Consider the following 25,217-nt stretch of genomic DNA (forward strand, 5'->3'; position numbering starts at 1 on the left):
AAATGACACAATCACCAAAATCCCCCCATTAGAAGCAACCTAAAATTTGTTTTAAGAAAATAAAAAGAAAATGGTTTAAGCATTCAAAAAATAATAATAATTGTTTTAAAGATGATATAATTTAAAAGCCGAAATTTTTAGTTCTTTGGTTCTAATTTTTCAATTTTTTCCGTGTCCTAAAAAACGAAGTATATTAAACGTTTCCCTCCTCTAAGAAATCTGATTTGGATTTCCGCTTCAATCGCGAATCTTCTTTCCTTCTGGTGAGTCAACTCGTTCTCTTTGATCCCCGATTCCCAATTCACTAATCTTTTAGGCAGTGGCTTAGCAGAGTAGCTCGTGGTCGAAGTTGAATAGAGCTTGAACTTGGAATCGCGTGTTCGTTTTTTTATTATTTCTAGTCTTAGTTCTTCTGTTTCTATAAATTTCATTATTTTAGGGTTTTCAAGTGATTTAGCATTATGTTAATGGCGTTGTTGTTATAGGAGTTCAAGAGAGTTTTTATATAAAAATGAGAAATTTTGCAAATGTGAGGTTTTTAGGAGGGTTTTTTTACTGTTCCTAGAAGTTGATATTGTGTTCTAATTTTGATGTTTTATTACTTCTTTTTATCAAGGAATTGCTTTGTTCAAATTGATAACCTGGTATTAGTTAGTTGCGGCCACCTGTTTTGTGTTTATGTTGTCATTAGCTTTTTGTTGTTGATTTGTTTTCTGTGCTTTTCTTTTAGTTAGGGATTTTTTATTGCTTAACTCTCTTAGTATGAAGCAAATTTGTAGTTGGAAAAATATTAGGATTTGATTCCAAAAATCCTAACATAAATGTAGAAGTTTTAGTTCCGTTTTCCTGAGTCATCCTTTTGTTCTAACAAAAGTTGGTGTTTTTTAATGTGTAATGTAACAATACAGAGACACCATTGGTGGAAGCCGCTTGCAAGTAATTTTGAGGGTAGTGTGAGAAAATTAAGGAAACCTGTTTCAAGTAATCATGAATGCTTGCCATCTCTGTTTCCTTTTTGTTGTATGCCAAGACTATGTGATTCTCTTGGTTGATTGATCGGTGCGTTTCTTAGTTTTCTGATATGTTTAGTTGCCATCCTTTTAGCTGCTGCTGCTGCTTTGGAGGGTTATTCTCTTTCTTGATGCAACTTGAATAAAGATGGAGGAAAAACATGATGAAGTTGAAGATGTTGACAGAGCCTCTAGTGGTTCTTTTATTGTTGATTCAGATGATGATGATGAACCATCAACATCTGGACAAGATGATGGGTTGCATTTTGAGGTAAGTGAATGCTGATGTTTCTTATCATTATAATACTCATCTTTTTGATGGATTTTAAGAACTTCACCTTCATAATCTCTGTTGCTACTTATATTCTTCTGTGTTTCTAATGCTTGAATTATTTTTTGTACTTAGACACACTTTTTTACATGAAATTTGCAGGAGCCATTGACTGAGAAGGAAATAGAAGAACTGGTATCTGAGTTTTTGGCGGTTGAGAGCAAGGTACCATGTTTATTCAGACAACTTTGATGCTTTATTTTTCTTTATTATGTTGGAATGTTTTCTCACATTCATTTCAGGCTGCAGAGGCTCAAGAAACACTTGAAAAGGAATCTCTTGCTAATGTGGAGAGTGAAGTGAGAGAGGAGCTGGCACAAACTCTTAAGGGGGATGATGTTAGTAAACTCTCTTGTTTCTATCTCATCAAAATTATGCTGCTCTTTCCTATCTCTGATTCTTTTTACTTTGTTCATAGTTGGAGACAGCTGTAGCAGATGAAATGGCCACTTTTATAGAGCAATGGGAAGCTGTGCTAGATGAGCTTGAAACAGAGAGTGCACAATTGTTGGTCTGCTTCTTTCTTCTATCTTGGTTAAAATCTTTGCTTCCTGAGACATATATTTTTGTGTGAATGAGTATTATTATTCATAAAATTAATTTTATGTGGAAAATTAACATTTGAATGTCAGCTCGGGTTTTATCTTTTATATTTTAAGTTGTGCTCTGTAGGCCAAACTTAACTTCTTTTCCTTGGGAGATGAAAAATTTTCTGTTCAATGATGTCTCAGCTCAGCTTTTCTTCTTTTGATGCAACCTAGAGACTAATCTTGAGTTTCTTTAATATTCCCTTTCAATCTGTTCCTTTCTTACTATATATTCTTCCAATGAATTACTGATAACTAATGTAATTAATAATTGCCTTTGGTATATCATTGTTAACTTTTTGAATCATATGATTCTTCTCCCGAAGTTTATTTTAGTGGCAAATGCAGTTTCTTATGCTCCCCCACCCCCGTCTTTTTTCTTTTTTCCTGCCTAGAAAGTATGGTTGTTCTTTACATCTGTCTTCTGAATAGGAACAACTTGATGGGGCTGGTATTGAATTACCCAGCCTTTATAAGTGGATTGAGAGTCAAGCTCCAAATGGTTGCTGCACTGAAGCTTGGAAAAGAAGAGCGCACTGGGTAGGATCTCAGGTTACTAGTGAAACTGCTGAGTCTTTAGCTGATGCTGAAAAGCATCTTCAAACCCAGAGGCCTGTAAGGAGGTATGATTCTGTCTTAGGATTCTGAATTATTGAGTAGCAATGAACCAGTTAAATTTGGCCATACCGTTTGAGAGAGTGTTGCTAAATGTATTGTACCATACAAAGTAGATAAATATAACCCTTGTCTGTGTGTGACATTTTAATCCTTAGCTTTTATTTTTTATGCTTCTTGATAGTTGAATTATACAGAAAAAGAGGAGAAAATTCTGTTAGTGCTAGTTAATTAGCCACCATTTTGTGAAACATTGCTTTTGTATGTGTAGTTAATTAGCCAGCCACAGGTAACTACTGCTCAGCCTAAGGCCTTGACCTAAACCCAAGGTCCTAGTTTCAAGGTTTGATGTTATCTAGACATGTCTAATTCTAGAACTAAAACAAAGTATATGTGCTGTAAAAGTTCATCCACCACATCAAGGTTTTAGCAATAAATTTGGTCCCCTTAGTTCTGCTCTAAAAGGCTTATGTTGATTTGTAGATCAATGTTTTTGAATCAGGAAACATGGTAGACTATTGGAGGAAGGTGCTAGTGGATTTCTGCAAAAGAAGCTTTCTGATGATATTAGCCAGGAGGAACCAACAGGGAAATCGGACATAGAGTGGAGCTCTTTCATGAAAATTTGTTCTAATGGTTTACCTGAGGATGAAACTGGTTTTGGCAGCAAGGACTGGGCTTCTGTCTACTTGGCCAGCACCCCACAGCAAGCTTCATTAATGGGACTTAAATTTCCTGGAGTCAATGAGGTGACAAATTCCTTTTCTTTCATAAGCTAGGACTAAAGCCCTTTTAGAAATCTTGTTCTTTTATCATCAACATGGTGTTTCTAGCTCTTAGAATTCCTTTTCTTTCGTTCTTTTTTTTCCCGGGGTATAGATGAGGAACTAGGGAGTATTGAAGAAGGGAATTGGACTTTGGACCACAAACCTTAGAATAATGTCTTCCCTAAAATTAGCGCATGCAATTTTATCTTGTTATTTATCAGGCTGAGACAGATGCTCAAAAGCTTTTTGGATTCACCTGAGCATTTGGCTCCATGGTTAGTGAATTTGTCCCTTACTCAGAGCTGGATTTGAATCCCCTCATCCCTCCTCTACCCCTTGTACCAAAAAATAATCTAAGTGGCATGCCTTGACCCCTTACCTATTCTACCATGCCCTAGGATATTCTTCATTCCTGGTTTTGGTACCAAAGAGTTTGGCAATCAATTTATACCTAGTCATTTTTTCCATTCATGGATATGATTTCTGTCAACTCAAATGTTGTATTTCTTCTTAACAAAAAGAATTTACAATGATTACCTTTTATGTGCTTAAAATTTCTCCTTTCATAAAATCTTTTGTAGTCTGTATAGATTCAGGTGTTCTGTGGATGAAGTTTCTGGTAACCATTTTTTATAGGTGGAGGAGATTGAAGATGTTGACGGCAGTTCAGATAATCCACTGGTTGCAGATGCCATAGAAAATGAGAGAGAGCTGATTCTTTCTGAAGAGCAAAGGAAAAATTTTAGAAAGGTTAGTCAGCATCGTTTGATGTAATTATTCTTCATTCCCAGAACCTTTACTGCGTGGGAATGTATATTCAGTTTCTTATATATCAATCTATTGATATTTTTAATAGCAGCTCCCTGCATTGATCACCTTGAGCTGTATCAATTTTTCCAATAATTTTCTGTCATGTTTTGTAGTTGGTACATTGGAGTGGTCATCTCCTTTTCAAACACTTGTTTCTAAATGTTACTTTTTGTTTGAATCTCTTTTCCTCAATTTGATTATCTGGTCTTTTTTGGAAGATGCATCCTGGATGATATTCATCTGGGTAGTGACTACTGATAGAGTTTGCTCAGGGTCATGGACATTCCATGGTGTAATCTGTAACCATATGTTATCTTCTACAGTATCCTCCTTGTCAATGTTCCAACTCCTACAGCTCATCTATCCTTGCATTAACATCTATGATGTATTGACAGGTCAAAGAGGAAGATGATGTAAATATTGACAAGAAATTTCAGCTGCATTTGAAAAAGAGGAGACATCAAAGGAGATCTAAACAGGTTTTATGGTCAATTACATTTATTGTTTTTCTTCTTGTGCTGCCCTAGATTAGTTCATGTGTCTATATGGGGACACCTTGTCATTGACTTAAAGTAACAAAACTCTCATGCACTAAGGCTGAAGATTGATGAAATTTAAGTTCCATTTGATATAGTATTTAATTAGTTTAACAGTAAATGAAATAGGTCATGATGTTTAGTAACATATGAGGTTATATTAGTGTACCCTTATATAGTACAAATCTGATAAATCATGTGGCTTTTTGGTGGGTTTGGCTCAAGAAATTTCAAGTGTTGCAGTTATAGTATAATAATAAGAAAAAGTTGCATGGATTTAAAGGTCATTTGGAGTTTGATCTAGTTATTCTTGAAGGAGTAATAGTGGTTTAATGGGACAACTGTGTACCTTGTATCAATAAAAGTTGGATTCTCAGTTTTGCTTAGAAGGTCTATTGGTAAGAGTTGGGCAAAATATTTTTTGAAGGTTCAGTTGTTCGATGGCACAAAGCAGAGGACTTGATTTCATTAGGACAAAGAAATTAGTTTAAGGGGTGCAGCTTTTGTGTTGTCAATAGTTGTGAGGAAAAATAGTCAGTTTTTTTGTCAGAAATGTACTAGATAATGGGAAGTCTGATGATGGTATTTGCAGAGACTTCTGGACTAGTCCTTATGCTTCAAAGACTGTCTCCTGCATAGGAGACTACCTAAAGGCACCCTCCCTTCTCGGGAAAAAAAGGAGCAATAAATATTCAACTTTATTCCCGTCACTTGATACTCTAGGAACTGCTTAACAATAAAACCCAATTACACAAAAGAAGAAAGCTTCTTTGCATATTCATCTATGCTAGTTGATCAAATGGAAATAATTTAGCATGTCAGAGGACCTAACATTCTTTAGGGCCTAAGATGAAACTTAAATGATATATGACTATGCATGTCAGGACTTTTAACATTCTTTCTCCTTTTATGTTACTAAAACGTTGCCCCTCAAGAGAATTTTGCTCTTTTGATCAGGTAACGGAAAGCAAATTAGATCAGTCCCAGCCTTTAGAAGACAAATCTAACTCAATTTCAAACAAGGCAAATAGAGAAGAGAGGGAATGTATGCCTAACAATGAGAATGGGTTTGCTTGTCAGATTTTGAAGGATGATGTGCTTGAAAGTTTTGAATCAAGTAAACTGACCAGGACACAGTCTAGTCCTAATGGCATGTCCGAGTTAGATATGTCTGCTTCTGGAATACCTGTTGGGTCCAAGCGTTCAAATGAAGATATGGAGGCTAATGAAAATAATAAGAAGGCACGGACTGTTATCACAGCTAGTGATGACGAAGCCAATATTACAGTGAAGGATGACTTGATTTCCTCCAAATTGGAGGATCAGCTTACTATGCCCGGAAAAAGTGATGCTGATGTGGGTGTTGAATCTATTTCTTCAGAGTGTCTGACTGACAAGTTCATTTGTACCGCTTGTCATAAACTGGCTGTTGAGGTGCACCAACATCCACTTCTTAAAGTAATTATTTGCAGGGATTGCAAATGCTTCCTGGAAGAGAAAATGCATATGAAGGTACTAATTGTGCAGACTAATTGCATTGTTGACAATATGTTGGCGATACTACTAAATAGTCCCATGAAATAACCACTGCATAATTTGTTTCATCAGGTTCTTCTGTTAAAAGTATCAGTAAATATGTAAGATATGACCTTTTTTCTATTGTGACAGGACTCTGAGTGCTCAGAGTGTTATTGTGGATGGTGCGGAAAAAGCAATGACCTATTGAGTTGCGAGTCATGCAAAACATTATTTTGTACAAAGTGTGTAAGGAAGAATATTGGTGAAAAATATTTGCTTGAGGTCCAGGCCTCCGGTTGGCAATGTTGTTGCTGCTCGCCAACTATTCTGCAAAAATTAACATCAGATTTAGAGAGAGCCATGGGATCTTCAGACACAACGGTTTCTAGCTCTGATAGTGAGTCAGAGAACTCAGATGCTGATATTAGTACTTCCGTCAGGTACCTGATATTCATTTGAGATCTGAAAATTGTAGACAATCTGCATCTCTTTTTCATTTCTTCCTTTTTTTCATCATTTATTTGATTTTAAAATATTTAAATATGCTTGTCTTCTCTGAGTTTGTATTAATAGTATTCTGCAACATCTTATTGGAGTCAAGAATGCTCTTAGCAAGTGTTGTTGTAGGATGTGGAGGTTGCTTGTTGCATAATTTTTATTGGTCATACAATAGAAGCTAATGTTTTCAGTACTCATACTTAAGTATTTCTTCCCTGGAGTCATGGCAGACCCAAGATATTATAAATTATAATTAATGCTTCAATGTACCCCTTTTTTTTAAACCATGCCTCTCATGCATGTGTCATCAATATGACACAAATATCATCATCTCTTGTTATATAAATTACTGTTCAGGCTTTTTTATATAGGTGCAGTTTGTGCAATTTATGCCCCTCCTTTTTTTGCAATTTAGCAATTTTTAGTAGTCTTCATTCAATGTCTTCTTTTTCATGGATATTCTGTGCCATTTTATTTACAATATGACACTTAAACTATGAGGTTGATTCAGTCAGTAGGTCTAATGTAATTATGCACCATTTTTCTATATAGCCTATGTCCTATTAGCCATCGATGTGAATGTGTAGGGGTTTCATGTTGTCTGTTTTGGCATATTTAAAATTTGACCAATTAGCATTTAACAATTCCAAATATTCTAAGGCTTGTTTCTCTGATTTAATAACCGGTTGGGTGCTTCTGTACTAGTTCTAAGCGAAAGCAAAAAAAGAAAATTCGAAGGATTCTCGATGATGCTGAATTAGGAGAAGAGACAAAGAGGAAAATTGCAATAGAAAAGGTATCTTATGCTAAGTTTATTCTTTTTAAATTGAACTGGTTTCTGGTACTGAATTTTGCATTGTGTTCCAATTTTGTAGGAACGTCAAGAGCGCTTAAAATCAATGCAGTTTTCTGCCAAATATAACATGAACTCTTCAAGCTGCAGTAGGAACTTATTAGATGAAGCTAGTGTAGAGGTGCTTGGTGATGCCAATACTGGTTATATAGTGAATGTTAGGAGGGAGGATGGTGAAGAAGCTGTAAGGATTCCCCCAAGCATATCAGCCAAATTAAAAGTCCATCAGGTTTCTCTTTCATACTTGTATAAGTTATTGATATATAAGCTTGCAGTTGATATTGTTGTTTACTTGGGCTATTCATCATTTGTTTTGAGCAAGCTATAATTTAATTTGCTTGATTATGTCACATCCTATTGTACTGAAAATTGTCATCTGGTTTTAGTTACTCCCTTTTTTCAATTTGCTTTCAAGTTTTAATTCTGACATAGTAAACCTGGATTTCATGAGTTCTCATGAAAATATATGCTATTGCTCTTGATTGGGTCTAGATACATCAAACCATTCTCATAGCAATATTTTTACCCATTGACTGATATTACAACGCTTTATGTTATTTTGAACATACAGAAGGGGGGTTGGGGAGGGTGCGCTAAGAAGGGGTTTTTTTTTTTTTAATTCTTTCCACCCTTTTTGGTTCTGGCTCTTATTAGAGAATTTGGTTGAAAGTCTTTATTCGTGATGCTGCTAGTAAGTTCAATCACTGTTGAATGTCTTTTTGGTTGATTTATTGCTGCAGGTAGCTGGGATTCGATTTATGTGGGAAAACATTATACAGTCAATCACAAAAGTGAAGTCTGGGGATAAGGGTCTTGGTTGCATTCTAGCTCACACAATGGGCCTTGGTAAAACGTTTCAGGTATATTTACTCCCTCTTCTTCATATTTCTCTATTCCTCTCTTTCGGCCCCTGTCCTCTTTTTGGTATGACCGTGCAGGCATGCCTGCTAGTATATGTTTTGGTGTCATAGTTCTGACCTTGTATTACTCCCACTGCTAACACTCGATTTGTGCTCCTTGTGGTCCAAGTTTTTTGGTGATTAGCTTGTCTGACATGTCTAGTTCTAATTGCAGGTTATAGCTTTCTTATACACTGCAATGAGAAGTGTTGATTTGGGATTAAAAACTGCACTTATTGTCACTCCTGTAAATGTGCTGCACAACTGGCGCCAGGAGTTCATGAAGTGGAGACCTTCAGAATTAAAGCCCCTCCGTGTCTACATGTTAGAGGATGTGCCAAGGTTCAGTTAATGTTTTTTCGAAATATTCAACTAGAAGTTTATCCTATTTTGCCATGCCTTACTATTGTTACAACCTTATATGAATGTTTTTTATGCGCGTAAATGATGGTGTACCCAAATTTTATGCCTCTGCAGGTGTCATTGTAAAACAAAGATTTGTTTTCTTTGGCAAGAGCACATTTGATCTGTATAGTGTGGAAAATCCTGCCTTGCAGTTGCCCATGGAGAACTGAAACTTGTTAGCATAAAATAGGATGCATTTTGTAGTTCTAGAAGCCTAACATGTGTCGCTAGAGGAAGCAAACATGTGGCTAAGATTAGTTTATCATTGTCAGGATAGGATAAGGGGGAAGTTTTGCATGTTCTTCTGGATGGATACTAAGATAAAACTATGGGAAGAATAGGAGCTATAATTGGAATCATAAGTGTTAATAAATTTGCATTATCTTAGAAATGATTGTGAACTTGCATAATCAGGCCTTTTAGTGAAAAAAGAAAAACAGAAATGTTTGGGCTGCCCTACAAATATGCCAGTTTGCACTTTTATGAGGCAGTTACCTGTTCTCTCTTCCATTCTGTGGAAAATTGCTACTGATTTAGGTGGGGATAAAAAGGAAAATATCAACTGTCTAACATGCTTGCTGCTATCATTATTTTCTTTCAGGGAGAGACGGGCAGAATTGCTTGCCAAGTGGAGAAGGAAAGGTGGAATTTTTTTAATAGGCTATACTGCTTTTCGAAACTTGTCTCTTGGAAAACATGTGAAGGATCGCAACATGGCTAGAGATATTTGTTATGCTTTGCAGGTGATTGTTATTAACTTCAACAACTTGCCAGGAAATTTTTATTGATTATTCAAATGGTATATTTGACTTGTAGGAATAGTGAAATGTACGGTCAACATAGATTATTATCTGACTAGTTTAAATATTGCTGCTTTATTAGCAAAACAGATTTAGATTGCTTTGTATTGAAACCATTTGCCATGAGCGTTCTTGGTTATAAACTAGTATAGCTTTTTTATGCACTGTGCTGCAATGCTAGGCCTGTGTGGTTATTGAAGCATTGCTTTGTTTTCAAATTGAAAATGGATGTGGATATTGTATAATTTGAGGTGATTTGACTATGGTATAGGTCAGTGACTGATAATTTGCTACATATATATGTATATCATATTTTGCATCATTTCTGGGCAAATCGTCTCTGTTACATCCATTTATAAGGATTTTCTGTCTCTGACTCAAGCTTTGTTTCTACTCCCAGGATGGTCCTGATATACTAGTTTGTGATGAAGCCCATACTATTAAGAACACCAGGGCTGATACAACCCAGGCGTTGAAACAAGTGAAGTGTCAGAGGAGGATTGCCTTAACTGGATCACCACTTCAGAACAATCTCATGGAGTACTACTGTGTGAGCTATTATTTTTTAGCTAGAAATCTCCTTTTCCCATGTTCCAAACACTGTTCTTATTGGGTTTCCTTGGAACAGATGGTTGATTTTGTAAGAGAAGGTTTTCTTGGAAGCAGCCACGAGTTTAGGAACCGGCAAGGCGCTAACCTCTGTATCATCCTCATTCTTCTATGTCTCCTTTTTTTGTCAATTTGATGTGATCTTGGTTTTCTGTGTATGCAGCTTCCAAAATCCAATAGAAAATGGTCAGCACACAAATTCAACGCATGAAGATGTAAAAATTATGAATCAAAGGTCCCACATCCTTTATGAACAGTTAAAAGGATTCGTTCAGAGGATGGATATGAGTGTGGTGAAAAAAGACTTGCCTCCTAAAACTGTCTTTGTTATTGCTGTAAAGCTTTCTCCACTACAGCGTAAGCTCTACAAGAGATTCCTTGATGTACATGGTTTTGCAAATGACAGACCTTCTAATGAGAAAATTAGGAAGAGCTTTTTTGCTGGGTACCAGGCCTTGGCTCAGGTACAATCTATACGGCTTGTTCTTTAAGTTTATAAAGCTGCTTTATCACATGATACATGCATGCGTGGCAAAACAATCCCTGTATGTGTTAAAATTATGGTGGAAATGAGGATGTCCTGAATTTTTGTATTGCCATGTTTGTCTATTAATGAACCAATCACAAAGAAGAAGATGAAAAAAAGAGGTAGAATCAGTTAACCAAATCAAATTTGTTCAGATGCATGGAAAACTTAAAACTTGAGCTCAAAACCAGTGAGGTTCCAGATTATCCTGCTAGTCTCGCCAATTGTTGTCCAAAACCTCTTTGTATGCAGCATCCTTAAGTGTTAATGAATGCAAATACAAGCCACAACCCCCATTTCTTCAGAGGATCTTCAAGCCTAATGCCCTTCCGGAATTACTGTGTTATATAAAAGTTGATTGTTAAAAAAAAAAAATTATGAAATGACATGATAAGTTACAATAGGTTTACACCTGAGATTTACAGGATTACCAAAGTAGATCCATGATATCTTATAGAACTGGACAAACCTTTCTTAATCTAAAAGCAGGTGCACTTCAACCTTTTTAGAAAATAATATGGTCTTCACTTTTTTTCAGTATTTTATAGGCAGCCTTGTTTGAGTGATGCATATATCTTTGTTCTTAAAATATTTTGGTGCCTTATTTTTGAAATGATAGAACATGTCATCTATCTCATTAACTTTGGAGCACTATTTGAGTAATTCAAGAAAAGAGGCTCATTGATTGGTTTCAGTAAATTGCCAACTATTAGATATTTACAGTGAGAGATGAAAATTATGAACAAACCTAGATATTTTCCTAAGTTCTAGGTTCCATGATACTTTTAGGGTTCTTTTTACTTGCAATTAAATGTTTGACTTTTCTAGAATCTATGGGTTGAAAATGATATAGTAGAAGGGTTCATATCAATTTTTTTTTCTTGTTTTTCTCTCTCTACTTTTTCCCTTAAAAGAAATATTTTTGAATGCATGCTGTTTTGACTTAACTATTTCTTTTAATTAGTAGATATGGAACCATCCTGGGATACTGCAATTGAACAAAGAAGATAGAAACTATATTAGTCGTGAAGATGCTGCTGAAAACTTCCTTGCAGATGAGAGCTCTAGTGATGAAAATGTAGATTATAATTTGGGTGTAGGAGGTATTCACTCTTTCTCTTCATATTTTCTGTACCTAGCCATCAATTTGCTTGCTAAATATGTTAGTTTTGAATTTATGGCTCGACTAGATAAGGTTGATATTTTTTTTTCCCTGAATGCAGTGAACTAATGTTGCGTGTTTAGATTCATATCTTGTTTGTTCTTATGATTTGTGGAATTTGTAGGGTATTAGTTTTTTTTTATTGAACTGCTAATAATAACAATATATATGCTCATTATTAGTAAGTTGGATAAATATAGAGTAACTCTCAACTTATTAGCATGTATGAAAAAATAATAATAAATAAAAGACAGTGGGGCTGCGGAATCAGAAACATACTGTCTTTTTAGGGTGTGAAATTGCAGAGTTAGTGTGACACATAGTGGGTGATAGCTTTGATTTTCCAATTATTTTGATATAACAAATCGTCACGATTAAAATTATATTTTATACCCCTTAACAGTTTTAATTGAATAGACCTCAAATGTCTTCTAGTGTCAAATAAGCTCCAACACTGTCTCTATATGTGTTTTATACTTGATCAAATGTTTTTGAGTTGCTCCTCAAGTATTTTCAAGTGTTCTAAATGTTTTCAAGGCAATAAGGGATGAGAATTGATACCAGAGGTCCAGGTATTAGTACATGGCAAGTCAGTAGTCAAATTTGCAAAACAGGGGAGCAATGTGTCTGTACATGGATGGGATGTATCAGTACAAGTCTAGTCAGTAGCCAAATTTGCAAAACAGGGGAGCAAGGTATCGGTACCTGCCTGAAGGTGTCGGAACTTGCTTATGAGGTATTAGTACATGTCTTGAAGTACTGATACCCAGGCTTTTCCAACAGCTATATTTTTAGCAAAGTCTCGAGACTTGACCCTGTAGACTGCATATAATGCACGAAATAAATACTTGCGACAGCTCTAATTCATCTCCAACAACTCCAAACTGCTAGGTTTCACTTCTTTGATATAAATGCAAGCCAAGAACATTTCAGGACACGAGAGATATTCAACCATCAAACACAAGAGAATTAGCTTCAAATATTCATTTTCTTCATTTCTCTTGTACATATTCTTTTGAGAGCTTATTGTAATATCTTTAATCACTCTCATTTCATTTCTTTGGGATCTTAACTTGTGTAGACATATTCCTTATAGAGGATTTCTTTGTTTACTTACATTCATTCATCAATTGTAAACTGGGAGTATTCTAGTTGAGCCACAAAAGGTATCAATTTTAAGTAGTGAAACGATAGTGTTGCAAAGGTTATACCTTATCCTCAAAAGGTATCAATTTTTAAGTCGTAAATTGTGAAATACTTGGTTGAGGTATACCAAGGTAATGGAGGTAAGCAATTGGGGCTGAACCACTATAAATTGAATTTGTAAGCTTTTCTCCTTTCTCTTTTAATTTTTAAAAAAGTTTGTAGATATTTTAGAATATCAATTCACCCCCTCTTGGTATTTCCGGGCCTAACAGGGGGCAATCTGGTAGGTTTCCAGGTCTGGTCTGCTTACTGCTTTCCCTACCCAGGCAATTAATGTTACTGATTATATCAGTAAATGAAATTGAAAAACAAACTTTGAGTAATTTGTAGTCAATGAGTATTGATTTTTGCAGCCTCTTCCATTTCAAGTCATTGAGCCATGTTTATAGTTTATAAAATCATTGGATAGCTTTCTCTGTTCAATAGGTTTTCATATAATTAACCTTGGTGTCTAAATGGTCTGGCTTCTTGTATTTCAGATAAAACGAGGAGTATGAATGATTCTCTGCATGAAAAAAATGATTACGGGTTTATTCAAAAGGTATGTGAATGTTTTTTGGGTTTTGTTTTTTTAATGTGCCGTTGTGAAGCTTCATTAGACAATAGCTTATGTATATATTAATTTTCTTATCACGCTGATGCTTGAATGTTTCTCCTTAATAGGGTTGGTGGAGAGATCTTCTTCACCAAAATAATTATAAGGAACTTGACTACAGTGGCAAAATGGTTTTGTTGCTTGACATCATAACCATGTGTTCAAATGTGGGTGACAAGGCACTGATTTTTAGTCAGAGCATTCCAACTTTAGATCTGATAGAACTATATCTTTCAAGATTACCTAGACGCGGAAAAAAAGGGAAGTTCTGGAAAAAGGGGAAAGACTGGTATAGGTGTGTATATCACTGGAAACTGTTTGGAAGTTGTTAAATTTTTTTAATATCATCCTCTTTTGACACCGTATCTTTCTGTTAATTTACTTTTTTTATGGTGAAAGTGTGTTTGCATATATAGGATTTTTCTACGAACGGTTCTTGCTGCATAAGCATTTTTTTTTATTATGCTGTAAGCTTCTCCAAAAATGTACCTGATTTTGCTGGGAAGCTGGTTTATTTTTAATATATAGCCTATTGTGATCCTTAACAAGACTGCTTTTCGTAAATATGATTGTTGTAAGAAATTCTGAAAACAAAGATGTCTCATGCACTCTTTTCTTTGCCATGCACCACTCAGGTTGGATGGAAGAACAGAAAGTTCTGAAAGGCAAAAGTTGGTTGAGAAGTTTAATGAGCCAATGAATAAAAGAGTCAAGTGTACTTTGATCTCTACCAGAGCTGGATCTCTTGGGATTAATCTATATGCTGCAAATCGTGTAATTATTGTTGACGGTTCTTGGAACCCTACATATGATCTTCAAGCTATATATCGGGCCTGGAGGTGGGTTTAAGTCAATTATTTCTGTTAAATTTGACTCACATGTTTTGACTGCATAATATGTTTGTTATTATAGGTATGGCCAGACAAAGCCGGTGTTTGCTTATCGATTGATGGCACATGGGACTATGGAAGAAAAAATTTATAAGCGTCAGGTAAGAGAAATTTTTTCCTCCTTTGGTTTTTGTTTCTTGAATAGCCTTTTGACTAGAAAATGGTGCAAATAGGTGACGAAAGAAGGTCTTGCTGCAAGGGTGGTAGATAGACAACAAGTACATAGGACTATCTCCAAGGAGGAGATGTTACATCTGTTTGAATTTGGTGAGGAAGAGAACTTTGATACTTTGATGGAACTTAGTGAAGAGAACGGAAACCAGAATATGGCTAGTGAAGTTGGAAAGTCACTGAACCCGAAGATTCCTCTCTCCCATGGAAGCTGTTCCTCTGACAAAGTAATGGAAAGTTTACTTAGTAAACATCATCCAAGGTACGGTCAATCTGTTTTTGTCTATTGGTCTCAGCTTTTATTAGCAAGGAATAGGTATTCTCCATTTGCTGTTGCAGTTATGTTCATTTTCGTTTAATAAAAAAAAAAAATTAGAAGCTTCTTTATCTGATTCTGCTGTTTGAGTGCCATGTTATACAACATTTGTTCTGTAATAATTAGAGTAACTTACCTACTATTGATGTTTTTAGGTGGATTGCCAATTTCCATGAACATGAGACCCTTTTGCAAGAGAATGAAGACGAAAAGCTCTCAAAAGAAGAGCAAGATATGGCTTGGGAAGTCTTTCGGAAAACCTTAGAATGGGAGGAGGTACAGCGAGTATCCCTTGATGAATCTGCAGCAGAGCGCAGGCCTGTTATTCCTGATGTGGCCCCTCCTCCTAAACCAGAGCCTGTGATGAATCACTTAACAAAACCCCAGGGTATTTTCAGGAGTCGGATTGTGCAACGAAAATGTACTAATCTTGCCCACCTGCTCACTCTCAGAAGCCAGGGGACAAAATTTGGTTGTAGTACTGTATGTGGGGAATGTGCCCAGGAGATACGCTGGGAGGACTTAAATAGGGACAGCAAAATAGCAAGGTAACAAAGGTAATGATCATTATTTTTTCCTTCATAGTATGGTCATTCCAGTGTAATTTGTTGTGATTGTACATGACAACTTATATGATGTCAGTTCAATCCCCTTTTGAACACAATACATTCTTTCTGGGGCCCCTTCATTTACAGTCATTATTGTGTATGTTTCTTTGGGGGCATGCTGAGGCCTGGGGTGTTGGATTCATGTCTGATTTGATGAAGATCGTGAAGGTAACCTTTTTTGAAAATTTTGAAAGGGCACACAGGTAGGAGGCAGTGAGAATTTGGACTGGCTGGAATTTGCCCTCTGTTAATCTGAGTTCTAATATATATTTTATTGAAATGAGTTCATCAAAGTTTTATCTGCTTCTCTGCCATATTATAAAAGCTTTTGCTATTATTTTCATGCTAAAGAGGTGAAGTCTGAAATAGTCGAAAATTACAGAATTTTGGACTATGCTGCTCCAAATTGCAACTCTTTTTGGATATCAAGTTTTAATACATCCTTAAGGCTTTAATGGTACTTTGTATCAGTATGTTTATGGAGTTATTATAGCTCATAACCAGTTAAGATTTAATCTGAAGGCAGGGGTACATATCCATCTAGAGTGTCAAGCCATGGTCTATGATGTACAGGGCCGCCATTTATTATTACATACGTTAAGATAGGCCTGATTGCACTAAATGTCTTTTAACGTGTTAAAAACTAAATTGGTTGTATAATTTCTGAAGTTTCTAGTTGAGTTTTAATATTATTACTACTCTTTTATTCATGTCTTTCATTGGTTTTTTTTTCTTTAGACTCTTTCTTTGCGAAAGATGTGCATTTAATTTTTATATTTTTCTTTGATCAATTTTAATTCATATAGTTTTTAAATTTTGAAATTTCAAATTTTTGTCTTGATTCAAATCACAGCGGTTAAATTCATTTGGTTAAATTTAACTATTAATCTTGTACTAATTATATAGTTGTTTGGCGCATTAGACTTTACAAATATCAGAATTTAATGAATTTAATAATTGTTGTTTGGTGAGTATTGAAATTTATAAAATTTGAGAAGTACAGAGACTTTGAAATTTGAAATTTTATAAAATTTGAAAAATATGGGGATTAAATTTACTTTATTTTATTAGATGATGTTTCATTATCTGGTTGTAGCATGTCCCATTATTTTCTTTTAGTTCTCTTTTCCTTGTTCACACTTTTTTTTTATCTTTTCATTTTCATAAACAAATACAAATTAAAATAAAAAATAATGTCATGATTAAACTAATTTTTAGATTTATAATGAATTATAAAATTATTTAATTGTTTCACTTTTATGAAAAAATAATAATTTTCCTTTTATATGAATATACTATAATTTAAATTAAATGTTTTAATGAAATATTTTATGAATTAGTATTTGAACTAGTTCATAATTTATAATTTAATAGTAATGCTTATTGCTTCTCATTCTTTTTTCATTTTTTTCTTCTTTAAACTACAAGGAAAAACAAATAATATTATTTCTTCACATTTCTTGTTTTCGTTTTCTGTATTTATTTTTCAATTTTCCCTCGTTAGAATACAAACTGAAACAAATAAAAATTCTATCTTCCTATTTTCTCTTCTTACTTTTTTTTTCTTTAAAATACAAGCAAAAATAAAATAAAATTTATCAGCTCATAAAAATACTTAAGATATTTTTCTTATATATTTTTATAATATTTTCTTTTTATCTATTTATAAATAAATATGAAAAAACAAGGAATAGTTCATATCATAAGTATATTAGTTGCACTAATTTAATTGAAGCAAATAAAAATAAATAAAGTAAAATATATGTATAGTATTAATTAAAGAATGTAAATAAAATTTTTGTACTTCATAAATAATGTGTTTTTTACATAATTATTTTACTCAAGAAAAATAGGGGGTGGGGGTGGGGGGAGTACTTTAATTATAGTCAATTATTATTATTTTTGTCCATTTATGAAAAGGAACCTAATAAATGTCACCATCCACGCCACCAACTGAAATGTGTTGGAGGTCGAACAAAAATAGAAATCTATTAGAAAAGTTAAATGAAATGGTTGTTGGAAGAACCAAATTAGAATGATAATGACAATTTGAGGACTCAATTTTGAAGTTTAAATTTTAAATCGTAATTCAGGGACCCAAGGTGCAAATGCAATTAACCCAATAAGACAGAAAAATTGGAGGGAGAATGACAATTGACAAACAGGTTTCACATATACTTTTGGTTTCAGATTTTAAAGATCAAACTCAAGGACTAGCACACAACCTTTAACCATAACACTATATATTTACGGATCAATGCCAAACAACACATTTTTATACAACTTCCCCCATTTCAACCTATTCTCTATCCACCTTAAAAGAATTTGTATATAGCCACACGGATGCATACTACCTCTGCACTCTGCATTCTGCATTCTGTATTTTGATTCATCAATTTGTGGTTTCTCTCTATGCCGGGAGCATGGGCACATCCTTTGTTCTCGACCAGTTCCCCATGCTGACTTTAAACAGTGGAAGGTCTATGGACTATGAATACCATGCCAGTATGAATGTACACAAAGCAAGATAAGGTATCAACTTCTTTCATCTCCTACCCAATTATCCTTTTCCTTTGGTCCAGTCGGACCTTCCTCGCCGTAAAGCTCTGTTGGAAACAGGTCAAAGATGTTCTCCACCGAAAACCGAACAAACAATGGGAGGAGGCTAATTATCTTATCCAGTTCAGATCTTGAATCATATACTATGGTTGGACCCCATTCTCTCATGTACTGCAACCAACACGGTTCTGTAACTACTCCTCCAAGATACTCAGCTGCAACAATCTGATACCTAGTGCTTGAATCTACAAAATATTTGCTTCGAGCAGTATCGTTTCTAATTCCAATTCCGAGTTTATCTGACCCCTGAAGGTAAATCCCGGGATGTGGAAAACTAGCATGCCCGTGTTTGGATGAGTAAATGATTGGCTTATTACCTTCAATAAATTCCAAGTTGAAAGCATCAACCCACTCACCACCACTATGCTGTGAGAAGTATACTTGCCATAGTTCGCCAGTGAAGTTGCTTATCCGAAGAGTGAAGTGTTCCCAGTCACCTACATGTTGCCCGATTTTGTTCATTTGTATATTCATTAACCCGATCTTAAGATTAGCCGGTCCGTTGAAGGGACAAAATATCCACATGACAATATCAGTAAATGTTCCACCCAATCCTGGTTTTACATGAACATAGAGCTCTGCACTTTCCAAGCTCCCATTTCTAACATTTTTTCTTGCATTATCATCTCTTGGTAAATCTATCCAAAATGCACCATCATTTGTCCCTCCACTCGGCAAGTTAGAGCCCAAATAATCAATAGGTTCACCATTAACCTTGCCATCTTTGTACAAAAGTGCCCCGTTTTTGAAAAACCATTGCACAGATGATGGCATACAATCTTCATTGGGATGAAAGAAAACCGTTGCACCGTAGTGCTTGACGAGAGCGTGAATTTGGTCCAAATTTGGCATTGCGTGTAATGAAGGATCAAGATTCTTCAAGCATGCAATCTCCAACTCTTGATTTTCAGAAACAAAGTAGGTGCAACAAAAGAAAGTCCCAACCGAAACGCCTTTGCAGAACATTCCCCTTCTGCAAGGTCTAGTGGTCCAAACCTGAAATGTGTTTGCATCAGTAGCAAGTATGGTGTCCATAATTTCACAAGTCTCGGTAAGATCTTCCCTGACACATCTAACTTCTTCCACATCAGGCTCATCCGGGGTGTCAGTAACCAAAATTCCCATCGCTTTGTATCCCAAAGGAGGGTTCGGCAGCCAGAAGAAACCACAACCACTACCACAATCTGTACTCCAAATCAATGAGTAGTTAACAGGCTTTCTCAGTGCAGGAAAATCTGTATCGGAGTCATAGTCACAATAAACTTCTGTACTCGAAGCTACCCTCTCCCAAGCCACAAGAACATACCCTCTCAACGGCTGGTCATTTGGTTGACAATAATAACCGAGACAGAAGAATCCATCCGGAATCCCCACAGGCTTATAAAACGTGACACCTTCCGCTTTACCTCGCAGCAAACTGCAGCTCCATACCCTCTCAAACTCAGTAATTTTAACCACTTCTAATTCCCCTAGGTTAATTTTTCCAGTACCAAATCCTTGACCTGAGAAATATATGGAAGTACATCATTATCAAAGTGAATAATAAAGCTCAACTACCATATAATGATTGAATAATAAATTAGGCAAGCTTATCAGTGGTTGAAACAAGAAATTTGCAGGGAATGTTAGTTAGCTTGTTTCTTGGTTATCAAGTCATCAAGAAAACAACCATCAAATTGCTACCCTCTTTGAAGTAAAGGGTAAAGGGGATAGATACCCCACACCTCCAACAGCAATCTAGAATGTTTGTAAAAAATAGAAATATTGACTAACTTGTTGTTCAAGTTGCTTAAGCTATTGAAATTCTTCTTGAAACAAGAAATAACCATTTTTTTACAAAAGGAAAAAAAGAAATAAAATAATGCAACTAAAGGTATTGGAAATGAAAATATACATTAAAAAAAACAAAACAGACAAACAATATCCTTATGACTTTTTCTTTCTGACTATGATGTTGGAGTCCCAAAGAAAAAGGATGACTTTATTAATGAAAAATGTTGGTAAATATCTAACATCATTGGTAAAACCATATTTATAGAAAGAAAAACATGCTATTTTATTTTTTTAAGAATTGGTAATTAAATAAAAATATTTTATTTATGAATATTAATTAAAATTTAATATTTGGGATCCTAATGGAAAGAAAACAGCGATGTATATGTAAGGTAGAAGTTAATTTGATGTCAAAAGAGTATGGAGAGAAATTCTTTCAAAAGGGGGGAAGAAAAATAAGAAAACATGGTTCCATTGATAAAGGCAACAAAGAGTAAAGAAAGTCTTAGATTTTTGGAGGCAAGCAAGTTTCTCCAGAGTTCCAATGCATCAAAGAGCCATTAATTTACAAAATCCAAAGCAAATATTGGGCCAGCACCACATCCATAAATGCTTTTTAATTTTTATGTAAGGCAAGAGAAAGGAAGAAAAAGCCTCTAGAGCCATACAAGCATATTCCTTCTGCTACTTAATTTTGTTTATATTCATAAATTTATATTTAATAATAATAACCATATTTTTTTTGGATTAACTATTTTTTAAATATTATTATCCAAATAATTAGCTAAAAATCTTTATAATCATCATACTACATGGTAAATTTGATTCAATAATTAAAAGAAAACAATTGTTGCAGAAGAAAATAGTGGGAAAAAGGAGAAAAAAAAAACCCATATCTCAAGTAATCATGACTATATTTAGGAAGGGAAAATAAACACATAATTTGAATCAGAAATTCCTGAAAATTAAAAAGAAATCAAAGGAAATAATGGGTCGTGAATAGACAAAGAGAAAGGCATACCTAGAGGCCATTCTGGAATTGGAGAAGGCAAGAAAAAAGGCTGAGGCTGAGGCAAAGGGTATTGATGATCGGTATGTTGGTGCCAACAAAAACATTCACACCCAAACATCTTATCTCCCAACAACTCAAACATAAATCCCACCCACAAAATTATCTTCAACAGTATCACCCCCCAAACCCTCTTTCCACTTCAATTCCTTTTCATACTTCAATACAAAGAGACTCCAGGAGAAAGAGAAGATGGAGGGAAAGGAGAGAGAAAGCCTCCCTTCTCTCTGTGAAAAGAACAAACAAAGATGACTAAACAGAAAGTCTCTAACTTTTTGGTTTTATAAAAGAGGAGAAAGTCTGGGTTTTGAGGGAAAGTTTTGACGGGTGGTGATGACGGGAATTATGTTAAAACTTGTACTCTAATACAACACAAATACATATATATATATATTATAATAGCTTTCATATGTATGTATGTATGTATGTATGGTGTTTTTAATTGTTTGGTTTGGGTTTGGAGTTTACTTTGCTTCAAATATTCATTATAGGAGGAAACCTACCATTATTTTCTTTTTAATATTTCACACCAAATATTCCTACTCTCTCTTTAAACAAATTGGACTTCACTCTCTCCTCTTCTTATTTTCTTCCGACAAATTTCAAAGTTTGATAAAAAAAAATTAAGCTAAATTAGTTTCAAATCCCTGTATTTTTCTATATTCTTAGTATATTTGAAACTTAGTTTTATTTTTTTTTCAAAATTTTAGTTTTTTTTCTTTTTTATATTTCAAAATTCAAATCCTCTTTTCTTTTCTTTTCAAATGCTTTTATTATTTTAATAGATTTCATTATTAATAAATTTTTTATCATTGCAATAGTGATATTTAATTTAATGTATTTACTTTAAATATAATTGAATTAACTATAAGTTCGAAATATTTAAAAAAATTTTGAATTAAATATAATTTAATTTATCCATAGAGTATTAATTAAATTGACACGAGTATGATAAAGCGCATTATCTTCCTATTTATGAATTAAAGAGAGATTATGGGTAATCTTAGATATTATGTCAAAAAGAATAAAATCACAACCTATAATAAGATTGTTTAAAAATATATAATTTAATTTTACAGAAATTCAAGATAATATTAACCATTTAAATTTTCATTATTTAGTAATTAAAAAATTAAAAAAGAATGGAAATAAAATAAAAACATGATGAATTAAAAAGAGTATAATTCATTTTTATTTAAAATTAAAATAATAGCCAAACTTTATAAAATAATAGTGAGATAAATTTCAAAAAAATAAGGAGATAAATGCATTTTTCAAGAAACGTGAACTTTAGGCTGCTTTTAATATGTCTTCCATCATGTGGCCCACATTTTGGCTCTTTCTTTTGTTTTCGTCTTTTTTCAATCTTTTATTTTCACTCGCATTTCCAACTTTAATAATTATTTTATCCATAATTCTTCTTTCTAAACATGTTTTAAGTAATAAGTCTACCAACTTTATTTTACTAATATGAATTTTATTTTAGTTTATTTACATAAATATTTAATTAATTTAATATTTTAATTTCATTTTGGCATTTATAAACTCTATTTTGTCTCTTATGGTGAGTTTCGTTCGAATCAAGTGAAAGATTTTCGAGTTAATCAGATTGATAAGATCTATTTTATCATCTTAACTCAATTTGAATTTTTTTTCAAATCAAGTCAAGCAAAATGAAATTCAAATCGAATTGAATTGAGTGAAATTTTTCGAGTTAAATTAAAAAATTAAACATGTCAAATTAAATTCTTGTTACAATATAGCACATAAATTTGAGATCTTTTTAAAGCAAAATAATAATAATAAATAATAAGATACTTTAGTATGATAAACTTGAAACATTAATTAACTTATTTAGGTTCCAAAATTATTATTTTAGAAAATTTTTAAATTTTTAGCTTTCTTTATATATTCTTTAGAATTTTTTAAAACTATTATAATTTTTAAATATATATATAAATTTTGAAACTTATATATATTTTTCATTTCTGAAAATTATTTTGAATTTTTTTTATAATTTTTGTTGAGAAAGAGATCAACTTGCTCATTTTCAAAATTGACAGAGACTAAAGTGGTATTGTAATGCCCTCAACTCAACCCGATTTGCCAGGTTTGGGTCTCGGGTGTTACTACACAGAATACTTAAATGAATTATCGAAACAATTGACAAATACTCCTTACTGCAAATATTTTTCTTATTATTTTAATTGAAATGCCGAATATCTAAGAACAAATGAAAGTATTTAAAATAAAATAAAATATTACAACAGGCTTGTTACAACTCATTACAGAATAAAAGTTTGTTAAAGACAGACTCTTAGAGGTAACCCTAAGTTACGCCATTATCCCACTGTATGCATAATAACTCATTTCGCCGCTAACTTGGTGTGTTCTTAGCCTAACCCTCCTAGTGCATTCAAACAACTGTCACACTTGAAAACAAGAGCAAATCTTGTACGTTCAAGAGAAATTGGTGAGGTTTATCACAAAAATACTCTGGCGAATAGTTAATCAAATTAGAAGAACATCAATGTGCCAGCTACTTTTTTGAACCACTTACTTCCATTTTGGGCAGATACTATCATAGTTTTGGCCTACACTTACACGCTAACTATCATACTTTTAACATATCAATTCTTTCTTAATTGTCTAACTGAAAATCCTTCTAAATATTTCATAAATCATAGGTGCTTCGTAAGATAATATACCTTCATAGCCCCATTTCATATAGGCCATCTCTTAACACACACACTTACTCCAGAACAGTTGTTCACATATATTAATCAGTAGCGGATACATACACATTTGGCGAATACTTATGCAGATTTGAATATCATTAAATTCATAATGATAATATACTACATAGTTCATTCAGATGAATTCCACAACCACTTTATCATAAGATCCCAAATACTTAGGATAAAAATAACACAGATCTCATTCAATTTCGAAAGAAGACATAATATAACTCAGATATGGAAAATTCAAAACAACTCAAATTTATCGATTACATAACTTAGACGAACTCACATTAACAATTTATTATGTCTATCATAACTACGAATACAACCAATTTCAAAACTAATAGAATATCATGGTGGATACCCTTTTTTAACACATAGATACATACTTCTTTCAGAACTTCCTTTATCTAATTCAACCAAATCATCCTTATACGTTTCATAACCTTATCATAGCAGTATCTATCACAAAACAATCAGAATTTATCCAGAACATACCATAAGGGCAGATAACTACGTCTTACCAAATAGACTTAGCTGAGCATGCCACAAAGGCCAACCAGAATACACCATAAGGCTTCATACAGAATCGCGTGCTCACTATCTCAATGAACTATCACAGAAGGTGTCATGGGTTTCTTCCTCATGGATTATACATAATTTCATGTACCATGACCTACCGTCTCGATTCATACATTATCGAAGGCTACACCATGAACATACATACAAACATATCTTGCCATAGGTCTTAGCCATATGGACTTACACGCACATTCATGTATCTAACCTGCCATTCCTGACTTTGTCTTATTAGAGGCTACACCGTGAGTGGTTCCAAATCATATTAAGATGTCATGGGTCTCAACCTCATGATCTTACTATTGTTTTTATATTGTGATCTACCTATCTGGTTAGCAATATAATTACCCTACCAAAGGCATCACAGAGAAACATTTGCTTAATAATCACTTACCTAGATGATCACCTTTTTCTAATTCATACAACTCGTCCATCAGACCTTACCTACATGTTTACCAAACATTATTCTTTTAACAGAACCTTCTACATATCATCATGGCACATTTCTCATCTTTACTATACTCATACTCTTACCAATTACTGTAGACATCATCATCCCTTATATTTGTATTTCTTATTTGAATAGTTCATATGAAAAACTCAGGATGGAAACTCACCTGACACTCACCTACTGTAGTTCAAAGCTCCAAGCTCAACCATCCTTATCGAACCAACAGCAACAACTATTTACATAATATAAGGTCACCATTAAAACTCATTTAAA

General features: G+C 33.8%; 2 protein-coding genes across 3 annotated transcripts; one reads left to right on the forward strand and one right to left on the reverse strand.

The window, feature by feature from the left end:
* Positions 1 to 97: 97 nt before the first annotated feature.
* LOC107951839 (protein CHROMATIN REMODELING 20) lies at positions 98 to 16,005 on the forward strand. 2 transcript variants are annotated; one of them, XM_016886986.2, is made up of 27 exons: positions 136 to 263; positions 909 to 981; positions 1,105 to 1,281; positions 1,444 to 1,506; positions 1,584 to 1,679; positions 1,760 to 1,852; positions 2,361 to 2,551; positions 3,046 to 3,292; positions 3,947 to 4,060; positions 4,516 to 4,599; positions 5,614 to 6,168; positions 6,325 to 6,614; positions 7,378 to 7,468; positions 7,548 to 7,754; positions 8,266 to 8,385; positions 8,600 to 8,766; positions 9,431 to 9,572; positions 10,030 to 10,179; positions 10,258 to 10,313; positions 10,402 to 10,702; positions 11,732 to 11,867; positions 13,612 to 13,673; positions 13,796 to 14,022; positions 14,363 to 14,566; positions 14,640 to 14,718; positions 14,791 to 15,050; positions 15,260 to 16,005. In XM_016886986.2, the coding sequence occupies exons 3-27, from the start codon at positions 1,159 to 1,161 to the stop codon at positions 15,654 to 15,656; spliced, it is 4,455 nt and encodes a 1,484-aa protein (XP_016742475.1). In that variant the 5' UTR covers positions 136 to 263; positions 909 to 981; positions 1,105 to 1,158; the 3' UTR covers positions 15,657 to 16,005. The 2 variants fall into 2 exon arrangements, with proteins under 2 accessions (XP_016742473.1, XP_016742475.1); XM_016886984.2 differs by lacking the exon at positions 909 to 981 and having other exon boundaries at positions 98 to 263.
* Positions 16,006 to 17,866: 1,861 nt separating this feature from the next.
* On the reverse strand, positions 17,867 to 21,729 carry LOC107951838 (uncharacterized). Its single transcript, XM_016886983.2, has 2 exons — positions 21,126 to 21,729; positions 17,867 to 19,833 (listed from the first exon to the last, which is right to left on the reverse strand). The coding sequence occupies exons 1-2, from the start codon at positions 21,256 to 21,258 to the stop codon at positions 18,248 to 18,250; spliced, it is 1,719 nt and encodes a 572-aa protein (XP_016742472.1). The 5' UTR covers positions 21,259 to 21,729; the 3' UTR covers positions 17,867 to 18,247.
* Between the last annotated feature and the right edge of the window lie 3,488 nt (positions 21,730 to 25,217).

Source organism: Gossypium hirsutum, chromosome A11, assembly GCF_007990345.1.
Source record: "Gossypium hirsutum isolate 1008001.06 chromosome A11, Gossypium_hirsutum_v2.1, whole genome shotgun sequence".
Classification (NCBI taxonomy): domain Eukaryota; kingdom Viridiplantae; phylum Streptophyta; class Magnoliopsida; order Malvales; family Malvaceae; genus Gossypium; species Gossypium hirsutum.